The sequence below is a fragment of the Molothrus ater genome, chromosome 29 (assembly GCF_012460135.2).
Source record: "Molothrus ater isolate BHLD 08-10-18 breed brown headed cowbird chromosome 29, BPBGC_Mater_1.1, whole genome shotgun sequence".
In the NCBI taxonomy this organism is placed as follows: Eukaryota; Metazoa; Chordata; class Aves; order Passeriformes; family Icteridae; genus Molothrus; species Molothrus ater.
This window is the reverse complement of record NC_050506.2, coordinates 2,585,008-2,598,151: the sequence shown is the minus strand read 5'-3', so window position 1 is coordinate 2,598,151 and position 13,144 is coordinate 2,585,008. Positions and strand designations below refer to the sequence as shown.

At 41.7% G+C, this 13,144-nt stretch overlaps 1 protein-coding gene across 1 annotated transcript; it reads left to right on the top strand.

The window, feature by feature from the left end:
* Positions 1-3,533: 3,533 nt before the first annotated feature.
* Positions 3,534-12,988, top strand: DCST2 (DC-STAMP domain containing 2). Its single transcript, XM_036397724.1, has 17 exons — positions 3,534-3,852; positions 5,307-5,477; positions 5,596-5,697; positions 5,792-5,989; positions 6,090-6,155; positions 6,645-6,858; positions 6,937-7,094; positions 7,176-7,340; positions 7,421-7,588; positions 7,685-7,785; positions 7,862-7,992; positions 8,085-8,200; positions 8,273-8,366; positions 8,467-8,577; positions 10,679-10,836; positions 10,910-11,035; positions 12,963-12,988. Exons 1-17 carry the CDS (start codon positions 3,534-3,536, stop codon positions 12,986-12,988), a joined length of 2,424 nt encoding a protein of 807 aa, XP_036253617.1.
* The last annotated feature ends 156 nt before the right edge of the window (positions 12,989-13,144 follow it).

The following is a 13,144-nucleotide window of genomic DNA, read 5'->3' as shown; positions in this document are numbered from 1 at the left end:
CCCCAAGGGCAGGAGAGACCCCCACATCCCCCAGCGTCACCAGCCCTGCCTTTATCTCCTTGTGCAATGGAGACCCCCACCTTCATCATCCCAAACAGCAGAGACCCCCACCTTCATCATCCCAAACAGCAGAGAGAGACCCCCACCCTCACAAGCCAGACACCACACAGCCCCACCTTCACCTTTTTAAAACCAGATATAAGTAAGGAAACTAAGATTGTATCAGGTCTTTTTTTTTTTTTTTTTCCTTCTTTGTGACTGGTCTTTGTCAAGGGAGGTTGCTTCCTTGGAAGCTTTCTTCCCCCTCTTTTTCGCACAGAAAACTTTGACTTTATTATGAAACACTGCCATCCACATAAAGGACTATTTAAAGCAAAGAAACATATTTCGTTTCCTTCCTCTGTTTATCAGATTTTACATACAGAAGACCCCCCCCACTTCCATCTTCCCTAGATCCTCTTTAACCCCCCTGGCAGATGCACCCCACAGACCTCATTTCACACCATGCATGGGGCTGCAGCCTGCATTGCTGCTGTCCTGCAGGAGCCCGGGGTCTGTGACACCACCAGCGAGACACGAGCTGCCACCCCACTCTGAGACACCGCAGGAGCCCTGCTCCATCCCACTCTCCATTTCTGGGTGCAGGAAGATGATCCAAGCAAGGCTTTATGGCCCATCTGGGTGACCAAAATGTTCTCCTGAAATGGGTTCCTCCCCCTGGTGTGCGGGAGGCCAATCCCAGCCAGAGCCAAGGGATTTGATTGATCTTCAGTTCTGTGCAGGGGTCAATCCCCAATGCAACCCCAAATGAGCAAACTGTTTGGTATTTCTACGTGGAAGAGGTTTTACAGTGATTTCTGTGAGCCAGAGAAGTTTGAGAAGAGGATTTGTATTTACTTACCCCTGAAAGAATTTTCTACCAAAGTTGTTGACATAGAAACCAAGAAAAAAGAAGGATAAATAAGAGAAACCTGCAACTGCCTGTTCCAATGAGCACTTTGTCTTTCCTGACCAATGAGTAAAGTGTAAACTTATGAGTTTTGTAAGAATGTATAAAAGGCATGCATGCCAGAATGAAAACAGTTTGAAGCCTTCTGAAAATGGAGAGTGCTGCTTTGTATTGTCGCTGTCTCAACTACAACATTTCTACACTTTAGCAAACAAGTATTAAACATGGTCTGCAAGTCACACAGTTCCTCATTAATTAGTATTAATGACTATTTTCTCTTCTGTTGGTTAAATGAGTCTCTCGCTTCTCATGCTAATTAGGGTGGAGGAGAACCAGTGTTCTCCTTTTGGGTCAGTGGGTTTCTTGACTCAGTGGTTGTGATCTTCCCCTGCTGCAATTAGCCACTTTGTCCTTTTGGCTCATGGCTGGCCTTGTTTGTTCCTCCCCATCTCGTGGTTGTGTGGCCAAATCTCCCTGGTCTTTGTCTTCAGTGTCCCATGGGCTCTGGTCTCTACTGATTTATTGGCTGAAGTTTCTTCTCTCTACAGCTGCTGAGGCTTATTGAACCTGCAATTACTGACACATAATTACACAGAATTTCTCTGTCGGGAAGATGAACATCAGGGTGTTGAGCTTTTACTGGGTCTGGTGTCTTCAAACAGACACAAGCAGCTGTGGGTTGCTGTAAGGTTGTTCATTGCATGAATACATCAGTCTGGAAGGCAAGAGTTCAGGGTGTGAAAATCTGTGTTAAAAGCTTTTCCAGTACAGAGTCCCAAGCTGGAGTTTGGGTTATACATTAGAGGGGAGTCTTTGGTATCAGGTGTTCTGGGAAGTCTATACCTCCCAAGTACCTCAGAAATGGGGAAAGAGAGAGGGAAATTAGGATAAAAAGGAGGCTGCAACCCCAAAAATTGGAGAGACCCCAGGGGAATGCCCCATGGCCTCTCCCTTTATTTGAATAAAGTTACAGGACTCCTCTGTCTCCTTTTTGGACATAAACCTCTGATTATGGAGTTTGTGGATTAATTTTCCTGACAAACCTCTGCATTTATTTCCCTCCTTGAGGAGCTCAGAGAGGCTTGTATTCCAATGTGAAAAACGCCAATCACTTATTTTAAAATTTTAAAAGTTTAATGGTAATAAAATGGTTATAAAAATAGTAATACAAATTAGAGCAATAAGAATTTGGACAACCACAGTTAGGACAATAAAGCAAAGAACGTTCAGATGCTTTCCTCAAAAAAAGCATCCCTTGCTAACAAAGGATTAACTCTTAAAAGCAATAGCCTGTTGCATATTCATATATCTCACACATGATGCATAAATTCTTTTCAAACAAAGGGTGTTCTCTGGTTATTGGCAACTCCTCCTCCTTAATCCTGTTGGCACAAAAAGGAGGTGGAAAAAAGTTTGTCTTTTCCAATAATGAGGCAATATTTCTTTTCTTGGGGCTTGCTGCTGTTATCTCTGTGTGAAGAATTTCTTGATTATCTCATCTCTTTCTTGAGCTAGTTAAGGAGTATCTTACATAGCATAGTTTCTATTTTAACATTATTTTATAACCTAAAACTATATTTAACACACTACATAAGAGAATTAATACAGCCTAACTTTCTAACATATCACATATAATATTCATTTTAATATTTGCAAAAAGCCAGTCATAAAATACACATTTTTCACATGGGGAAAGAGAGAGGGAAATTGGGATAAAAAGGAGGCTGCATCCTCCAAAAATTGGAGAGACCCCAGGGGAATGCCCCATGGCCTCTCCTTTTCTTCTAATAAAGGGACTCCTCTGTCTCCTTTTTGGGCATAAACCTCGGGTGTTTGTGGATTAATTTTCCTGACAAGGTCTTGCATTTATTTCCCTCCCTGGGGAGCTCAGAGACTCTTGCATTCCAACTCACCCAGTGCAGCAGAGCTCAACGGAAACTGCCAAGGGGTTTCAAACACACCGGAAACCACAGGCAGGACCTGCAATGGTGCAGCAGCACCCTGGACACTGCTGGCTCACTCTGCTGTTCTGCCACCCAGACAAAGCTGGAGGGAGCAGCAGCAGCCTCGGCATGAGGCTAACTTCCATAAGAAATTAAAAATTGAAAGGGAGGGTTATACATTAGAGGGGAATCTTTGGTATCAGGTGTTCCAGAAAGTCTATGCCTCTCAAGTACCGCAGAAATGGGAAAAGAGAGAGAGAAATTAGGATAAAAAGGAGGCTGCATCCTCCAAAAATTGGAGAGACCCCAAGGGAATACCCCATGGCCTCTCCCTTTATTCTAATAAAGTAAAGGGACTCCTCTGTCTCCTTTTTGGGCATAAACCTCGGGTGTTTGTGGATTAATTTTCCTGACAAGGTCCTGCATTTATTTCCCTCCCTGGGGAGCTCAGAGACTCTTGCATTCCAACTCACCCAGTGCAGCAGAGCTCAACGGAAACTGGGTTCAGTTTCAGGGGTTCTGAACACAACGGAAACCGTCAGGCAGGACCTGCAACGGTGCAGCAGCACCCTGGACACTGCTGGCTCACTCTGCTGTTCTCCCACCCAGGCAAAGCTGGAGGGAGCAGCAGCAGCCTCGGCATGAGGCTGGTGTTGGGTCTGGGCAGAGCCCTGCGGGCCCGGCGGGGCCTGCCCAAGGACCGGGCCCCGCGGGCTGGGGCCAAGCGCAGGCCGCAGGAGCCCAGCAAGGCCCAGGAGTTCGCCCGCAGCCTGGGCGGCCTCACGCTGGGCCTGCTGCTGGCCAGCATTTACGGGGCCCTGGTGCTGCTGGTGCAGGGCCACAATGTCTGGTACTGCCTGAGCGTCACCGTCTTCATGGGCGCGGGGATGGGCCTGGGCATGGCCTTCTCCATGAAGACGAGGATGATTGTGCTGCTGGCACTGCCACACTTCTTCACCAGTGAGCAGCCATGGGGTCCAGGGGATGCCAGGGGATGCCGGCTCCTGGCTGAGCACCAGGACTGTGTCAGAACCCTAGATACTAAAAAATTTAAATTTTCTAGGTTAAAAAACACAGACCCTCAAGAGAACACTACATTTGACCTAAACCCGTAAAAAAAGTTTCCAAAATTAATGAATAACGGATTAATAATAAGATTATAAGTTATATTTAGCAGATTAGTTATATGTATCAGATGAATAAGATTAAAAATTATATATAACAGATTAATAATAATACTATAAATTATATTTAGCAGATTAGTTATATGTATCAGATGAATAATATTATAAGTTATATATAACAGATTAATAATAATATTATAAATTCTATATAACAGATGAGTTATATATAACAGATTAATTATAAGATTATGAATTCTATACAGCAGATTAATTATATAGAACAGATTATTAATAAAATTATAATTTATATATTACACATTATTTATATATAACAGATTAATAATAAGATTATTGATTATACTTAGCAGATTCGTTGTACATAACAGATTGATAATATAATTATATATAACAAAGTAGTTATATATAACAGATTAATAATAAGATTATATATAGCAGATTAGTTCTATATGACAGATTAATAAGATAATAATTTATATATAGCAGATTAGTTCTATGTAACAGATTAATAATAAGATTATAAATTATATATAGCAGATTAGTTCTATATAACAGATTAATAATAAGATTATAAGTGTGTAGTTGAAATAGAAGTGTGTATTATCACCTAGTAGAAAACTTGGAGTTTAAAGTTTTAAAGTATAGTAATATGTATATAAAATATATTAAAAAAATAAAAAATATATAAAACTAAGATAGAAATTTAAGACAGTAGCTAATCCTTCTTCTTCACCTTCTTCTTCATAAGTCTAAGTAGTATTTTATAATTAAACTTTAAAAAGTCCACATTGCAAAACAGAAATGATTAGTTATTCAGTTAAAAATAAAAATAATTTTTGTCATTTCTTAATTAGATAATTTTTCCTTTAAAGACCTTGTAAAAATAGATACAAAACCATTTTGTAATTTATTAGTAAAATACTGTAGAACTCACAGTTTATAAGACTGTGATATAGATAAAAAATAATAAACATCTAAGTCCTGACACAAAATATCATTTTAAGCACTTTCAATCCCAACCCTAACAGAAACAAAAAAGAAATTAGATAACCAACATTAGTGGTGCCCCATGTTTGAGGATCGAATTCACAATCTTCAGATTATGAGACTGATTCTTTCCTGTCAGATTATGAGACTGATTCTTCCCTGTCAAATTATGAGACTGATTTTTGCCCTGTCAGATTATGAGATTGATTCTTGCCTATCAGATTATGAGATTGATTGATTTTTCTCTGTCAGATTATGAGATTGATTATTGCTGTGTCTTTGCAGAGGAGGGGAAGATGATGATCACGATGCTGGCACTGTGCCTGACCGTGCAAGGCCCTGGCACCAATCTCATGCACAACGTCTCCCAGCTCGCCAAGGCGCTGTCATGTGGGGCTGAGCTGGCCCAAAACCAGACGGCCGAGCGGCTGCAACGTGCCAAGGAGCCACTGCTGAGTGAGCAGGGGGCTGGGGCAAGGTGGAGGGACTGGAGGGGCCCTCCCTGGGGGGGAACAGACAGCTTCATGCTACCCTCACTCTCTGGAGTACGCTCAAGTGTCCCCTGTCTCTGCAGACTTGCAGAGGAAAATCAAGGAGATTGGCCAGAATGCCAAGGTGCTGGGTGACCGTGTCCGTAAATTCATCCGCTCCATCACAGACTCCACCAGACACATCGGTGAGCGTTGGACCCCTGGGGGTGCCCCCAGCCCCAGCACCCCCTACCCTCCTCTTTGACCATCCCTGTCTCCAATGCCCCTCCCTGCCCACAGCCCGGGCCCTGCGCAACGTTTGGATGTGGCTGTCGAGGGCTGGGAACATCTGCAACCGCGAGCTGGGGGATCCCAAGACCAGCTGCTTTCGCTACATAGACAAGGCCAAGGACAGGTGTGAGCGCGCCCTGCCCCTCCTCTTCCACATCTGCTATGTTGTCCTCACCTTCAAGGCCCTCTGCGGCATGATCAGCACTCGTGAGTCCCTGTCCCTGTGCCACGGGGGGCTAATGGGGTGATGGGGCAGATGTGTCCCCATCATGGGGGCCCAGCCCTACAGAGATTCCCCTCTCTGCAGTTTCATTCATGTTCTGCACCATCCCAAAGTACATCCAGACCTTCATCCGGGCCAATGTCGCAAACCGTGAGTATCCAGTGCCATGTAGGGGTCGGGGGTTGTCATTGTTTTACATGAGAGACATCTATGGAAGTGATACAAAGCTTTTAACCACTCTCCCTAAATAAACAAAAAGAAGACTATAGAAAAAGTAGTAAACGAACTAAAATTTTATTTCTTTACATTATCAGCAAGAAAAAAAAGTTCTAAGAAGAAAAAAGGTATTCTAAAAGTTCTGTTCTAATTCTTATTGCTCTTTCTTTAAGTCACTATTAATACATTTTTCTTTATACCCTTTTAAAATTTTAAACCTTCTTTGCCTTTCTCCTAATCCTACCTCACAACAAGAAATAAGTACATTAATTATTAGCCACCACGCTCTTTAGTACATTAACCATAAAATCTCAAAATTAACAAAATCTCAAATTAACAAACCAAAACCACTGCACGGGTCCTTCTCTGCGCCTCTCTTCTGGTTCTGGCTGCAATGCACAGCACCTCTCGTCCCCTCTGCAGCCCTCACAGACGCCCTGAACCGTGTCCGTGCCGAGTTTGAGTTCAACATCTCGGTCGTGCACCACTTCAGCGTCAACCTCAACGCCAGCAAGAGCCTGGGGGAGGTGTCTGCCGATATCATGGAGGCCGTGCAGCACCACATGGAGCCCTACCACCGTGTCCTGGAGCTCTTCTCCTACATCTCCTTCTTGGCCGTCCTCTTCTTGTGGTACCGGTGAGTAGTGCCCTGGTGATGATCCACACGGACGGAGACCTGGTGTGGAGGTGCTCAGCTTCCCCCCTGTGCCCCCAGCGCGGTTAAGTACCGGCGCCGCTACCTGCGGGACGACACCTTTGACAACGTTTACATCACGCGGCGCTTCGTGGAGATGGACCTGCGGTGTGCAGAGCAGGGCAAACCCACCGTGCTGCCCCTGTCGGCGCGGGAGAGGGGCCGCTACATCCCCCCAGGTCAGCCTCACCCCCGAGGGTACCCCCCAGCCCAACCTGGGCCCCCCGACACGGCCTCACGGTGCTCCCGTGGCCGTGCAGGTGCGCTGTGGCTGTCGAAGGCTGAGCGAAGCCAGTATGGGATTCAGCTCTTTGGGTTCCTGCGCCACACGCTGCTGGGGCTCAGCATCATCCTGGCTGACTACAGCATCTTCTGGCTCCTTGACCTGTTCCGGCACCAGCTGAGTGCGGAGATCATTGCCAGGGGTGAGCAGCACCCTTGGGTGCTCTGCTGCTTGAGGGTCAGGGCTGTGGGATGGCCCCAGGTCTGAGCTGCTCGCCCACAGCGCCGTCGACCATGACCATCAGCGTCAACGGGACGGGCTACACCAGTGAGATCTACAAGGACCTGGTCTCTGCCTTCAACACGCTGCAGGAGGGCGAGGTCTCGGTGCTGTCCCAGGTCTGCCTCATCCAGCCCGTGGAGCCCGACCACAGCACCTACATCACCATAGGTGTGCAGACCGGGGCTGCTGCACCCTCAATGACCCAGGTGGGTGGGACGGTGTAGGAGGATGCACTCCCCACTTACCTCATTTTCTTCCCACCAGGAATCCTGTACGGTATCTGGCTCTTCATTGCCGTCTTCGGTTCCTACATGGCACGCCTGCGCCGGGCAGTGTGTGCCTGCTACTTCCCATCCCGTGAGCAGGTGAGAAGCCCCCTGTGTGTGTCCCTCTCGACTCCCTGAGCCACTAGCTGCCCTCACCCCATCCCCTCCATGCCAGGAGCGCCTGGCCTTCCTCCACAACATCATCCGGGCACGGCGGGAATGGGCGGTGTTTGCCCTGAGCCGAGGGGGCACACAGCGCTTGGCCGATACCGGGAAGAGCAGGCTCTTCCTTATCCTCATCTCCAGGTAAGCTCTTCCAGGAGATGCAAAAGGGCAGCATCATCCCTGGGTGTCTCTGGCAAGGACCTCTGGGATGGCATTGCCCCGTGTGCTTGCAGGTTCCCTCTCCTAGCTCGCCTTGCTCGCCGCGCGGGCATCCAGCGCAAACACTGCCTGACCTGTGGGATGGCAGAGCGGCCGGATTTCACTGCCTGCATCACACCCAACTGCAAAGGTAGGAGCCCCCACAGCCTGGGGACCCCGTCCCCCCCAGAAAATTCCACCCTGACATCCCCATTTTCCACAGGGCTGTATTGCAGCGACTGCTACAAAACCCTGAACAACATCTGCTCTGTCTGCATGGCCCCCCTGAGCTACCCGGACTCTGGGGATGAGGAGCAGTGAGCAGAGGGGTGCTGGGAGCCTGCCCGAGCCTGAGGGGCTGCAGCAGGTGTGGGAGCAGGGGGGCTGCAGCTCAGCCCTGCCCTCTGTGCCCTGCAGGGACTCCAGTGAGGAGGAGACAGAGGAGCAGGGCGCTGCGCGGGCGCTGCAGGGCCAGGAGCGAGGGCAGCGGCTACTGCAGCGCATCAAGGACATCATCAGGGGCTGGAGGCTCCCCTCCAGAACATCCAGGAGGCTGCAGGAGCAGCTGGAGGAGGAGGAGAGTGAGGGGCTGCTCTCCAGGTGAGGGCTGCTGTGGTATTTTCTGAGACCCCCGACGAAGGGAGGAATGATGAATCTGACTCCGTGTTCTTAGAAGGCTAATTTATTATTATATGATACTATATTATATTGTATTAAAGAATACTAAATTAAACTATACTAAAGAATAGAGAAAGGATACTTACAGAAGGCTAAAAGATACTAAAGAAAACTTGTGACTCCTTCCAGAGTCCTGACACAGCTTGACCTTAATTGTAAGTAAAAACAATTCACATGAAACCAATGAAACAATCACCTGTTGGATAAACAATCTCCAAACACATTCCAAAGCAGCAAAACACGGGAGAAGGAAATGAGATAATATTGTTTTCCTTTTTTCTCTGAGGCTTCTCAGCTTCCCATGAAAGAAATCCTGACAAAAGGATTTTTCCAGAAAATATGATGGTGACAGGCTGCCTGTGGGGATGGCAATGTCCTCCTTCCCTTCCAGCACTGCTCTTAGATTATACTTTTTTCAGACTTAGAGATGGATCAACTGAGAGGTGTTTTAAAAACTTTTATTTTATTTTCAGTCTCGTGAGAAGGATGAGACAATACAGATGTTATAATTCATGCTATCACAATCAGAATTACAATACACTATAAGTGTTTCTTAGTCTATTAGCTTTAGCCACACCATACTATAAATAAATTAAAATTAATCATCTAAAATTACCCTTCGTGGGTCCTACCACAATGCATCTTTCATTGTTTTATTTCTCTAAAGTATCTAGTCTTATTTGTAAAGCCATCCCTTAAAACTTGTTTCTAGTTCCATTTCTCTCTCAACAATCTCTCCCAACAGTCTGTCCTATAATATTTCTAAATCAACATTTCTTATCTCAAAGTTCACATACAAATACACACTATGTGAACCTTCTGTCAAACTTTTAAAATTTTCTACAAATTTTGACTTTAAATATTTTCTGTAAATTCTAAAGTTCTGTCAAACTTTATGAGTTTTCTATATTTAAAATAAATGTAAAAAAATCTATATGTATAAAATTCAATAAATTTTCTATAAATTGCTATTAAATTGTCTATTAAGAATTTTCTATAAATTTTCTATAAATGTCTATGAAATTTTCTATAATTAAAAAACCTGCTAAAATTTTCTATATATAATTTTCTATTAAAAATTCTATAAATTTTCTATAAATGTCTATAAAATATTCTATAATTTAAAAAAAAAAATTCTGTCCATAATTTTCTATAGAATTTTTGGATAAAATTTTCTACATTCTATTTCTATATTGTAAATTTTCTACATTATATATATACATACATACATATATCTTCTATATTAAATTTTTAATAAAGTTTTCTATATTTCTATATTATAAAATTTCTATATTATATATTTATATACATTACATATATTATACATTATTTTCTCCATATTATTTTTTATAAAATTTTCTGTATTCTATTTCTATATTGTACATTTTCTGTATTATATATATTCTATATTGAAATTTTTTCTATATCATATTTTTAAATAAAATTCCTATATTTCTAGATTATAAATTCTCTATATTATATATATATACATTCTACATTTAATTTTTTTCTAGATTAATAATTTTCTATAGAATTTTCTATATTCTATTTCTCTATTTTGAATTTTTGATATATTTTATATATACACATATATACATTCTATATTATTTTTTCTATATTATAAATGTTCGATAAAATTTTCTATATTCTATTTCTATATTATAATTTTTCTATATTATATATATATAATAAAGATTTTAAATAGTTATGTTATGTATATAGATATAGATATAGATTTAGATATAGATACATATATGTATGTATGTGTGTATATATATATGTACATATATATGTACATATATATATATATATATATATATATGTACATATATACATATATATATATATATGTATTCTATATTAAAATTTTTTCTATACTATAAATTTTCTCTAAATCCATTTCCCACCCACTGGGACTGCTGCTCCCCAACACTCCTCTCCCCACCTCCAGACCCGGCTTTGACGACGAGGATGAGGCTGCGAGCAGTGACAGAGAGCTGCAGGAGGTGGTGGTGTTAGAAACACCCGAGCCTGTTCCCTCTCCATCGGAGCATCCCAGGGGCACCAATTCCGGAGCAGAACCCCGTGCTCAGAAAGCTCCCAACACGAGTGAGCTCCGCCACCTCTCCCGTCCCCAGCAGGGCAGTGGCGGGGCAGGGCTGACACCTGTGTCCCCTCCCAGCCCTGAAGCGAGTGGTGCTCTCGGTCCTGCCCGGCCCGTGCAGCCGCTTCCTCTGGAGCCGGCCCGACCAGTACCGCTGCAGGAAAGCTTTCCTGGGAGCCGGCTTCGGGATGTTCCTCGGCCTCGGTGAGTGGGGGAATCCCTAAAGTCACACGGTTTGGGAAAGCTGCAAAAGGCAGGTCTTAGAGACAGCAGAACTGCTGCTATAAATTTGCTATATTATATAGATTATACATCTATCTATCTAATATATCTAATATATCTATATATCTATATCTATATCTATATCTGTACCTATATCTACCTATCTACATCTATATATCTATATATCTATAAATCTATATATCTATATCTCTATATCTATATCTATATCTATATCTATACCTGTATCTGTATCTATATCTATCTACATCTATATCTCTATATCTATATCTGTACATCTATCTATCTATCTATCTATCTATCTATCTATCTATCTATCTATATCTACATGTATATATCTATATATCTACATATACATCTACATCTATATATCTATATCTAATCTAATCTATATCTATATCCATATCCATATCTATCTGTATCTGTATCTATATCTATTTACATATCTATATCTATTTACATATCTATATCTATATCTATATCTATATCTATATCTATCTACCTATATATCTGTATATCACTATATAAATATTTCAAGATATTTATATCTATCTATCTATATATCTATATCTATATCTATCTACCTATCTATTCTATATTAAAATTTTTCTATATTATAAATTTTTCTAACCCATTTCACACACACCGGGACTGCTGGTCCCCAACACTTGTCTGCCCACCTCCAGACACAACAACAGAACGATTAGAGCTATGTGGTAACCAGAAAATTTGTCAGCAGAAAAGTTATGTGAGGTGTAGAAAGTAAGGACAAATAGAACAATGGTTGTTAATTTGGAGATGATTTGGGAAAAACTTTGGGAGAAAATTGAGGACAAAAAATAGAAAATTTAGGAAAAAAATCGAAAATTATTAATAAATAATAAAAATAAATAAATAAAATAATATTTCTATTATTAATATATATTAAATACATATTAAAAAATAATTCATGATAAATAAATAAAAATTAAAATTCTCCCAAATTATCTCCAAAGTAAGGACAAATAAAACCAAAGGTATTCAGGCTAGTCTAGAATAACTCCCTAAGCTACAGAAAAGTTTATCTAGTGAGATATTAGGAAGTTCTAAGCTTAATAATGGAGCTGTGTGCATTGTGTTTTAAGGCTTACAAGCAGGCATTGTATTTGAAATAAGCAAACATTGTTTTAACCAAAGGTACGTGTGCTTATGGTGGTTGGATAATACTGCTGTCAATGTGCTTTTGCTTTTTGTGATTGGTCAAAAAACTTTTAAAGTGAGTTGTAACATTGAGTTCTTTGGGTGCTGCCAAGGATACGAGCTGCTGGCATCTTCCCATTGTCATAATCATGTGATGAGACTGATGCTGGAAAACAAACAGCTCAAGATTGCATTCCACAGCAGCCCCATCCCATTCGTGATTTTGTACATTACCAAAATTTTTTTGTACATTTTGTACATGTTGTGGCATTACACAATGATGTGCTTATTTTTGCTAAAGGGCTTTAGTAATTTTCTTAAGGGCTTTCTGGGCTTTAGGTGTGAGGGTTCTGGGAGATTTGATGTTGTAGTCTCTTCTTAATAAGTTGAAAAGTGGTGTAAGTTTGTCATTGGTGATCTCTAAAATTGGCCTGATTTAATTGATTTCTTTTAAATTGTTGACATTGAGTTTTATATTTTGTGGCTTAATTGTTTATTCTGTGATTTTTAATTTTAGGTAATTCTATGGTGAGATTTTTTTGACTTTTGATGTAGAGACTTCTAGTCTTGTGTTTTGAAGTTCTGTAATTATGCTGTCACGAGTCTTTTGTATTTTTTTGTTTGTTGGTGCTGTAATGAGTAGATTATCTATGTAATGCGTGATGATTGTTTGTGGGTGTCTCTTTTGAGCTGATGGATTTTTCCCTGTCAGATTATGAGACAAACCTTATGAGATAAGGTTTGTGTTACCAACTATTGGCAAATTGTTGGTGAGTTTTTAAGTCTTTGAGGAAGAATTAGGCACATCGGAAGAATGGGAGAATCGGATCATTAGGAACATAAGGAAGAATGAGGAATATTATTGGGTGTTCCAGGGCTCTGCCATTTCCTCAT

What these genes read in the sequence shown, in the direction of transcription:
- DCST2 (XM_036397724.1), top strand. Translation starts at nt 3,534, where the DNA reads ATGAGGCTGGTGTTGGGTCTGGGCAGAGCCCTGCGGGCCCGGCGGGGC. An exon ending in CCGGGCCAATGTCGCAAACC is followed by an intron (nt 6,156 to 6,644) that starts GTGAGTATCCAG and finishes TCCCCTCTGCAG; the next exon opens with CCCTCACAGACGCCCTGAAC. An exon ending in CATCACACCCAACTGCAAAG is followed by an intron (nt 8,201 to 8,272) that starts GTAGGAGCCCCC and finishes CATTTTCCACAG; the next exon opens with GGCTGTATTGCAGCGACTGC.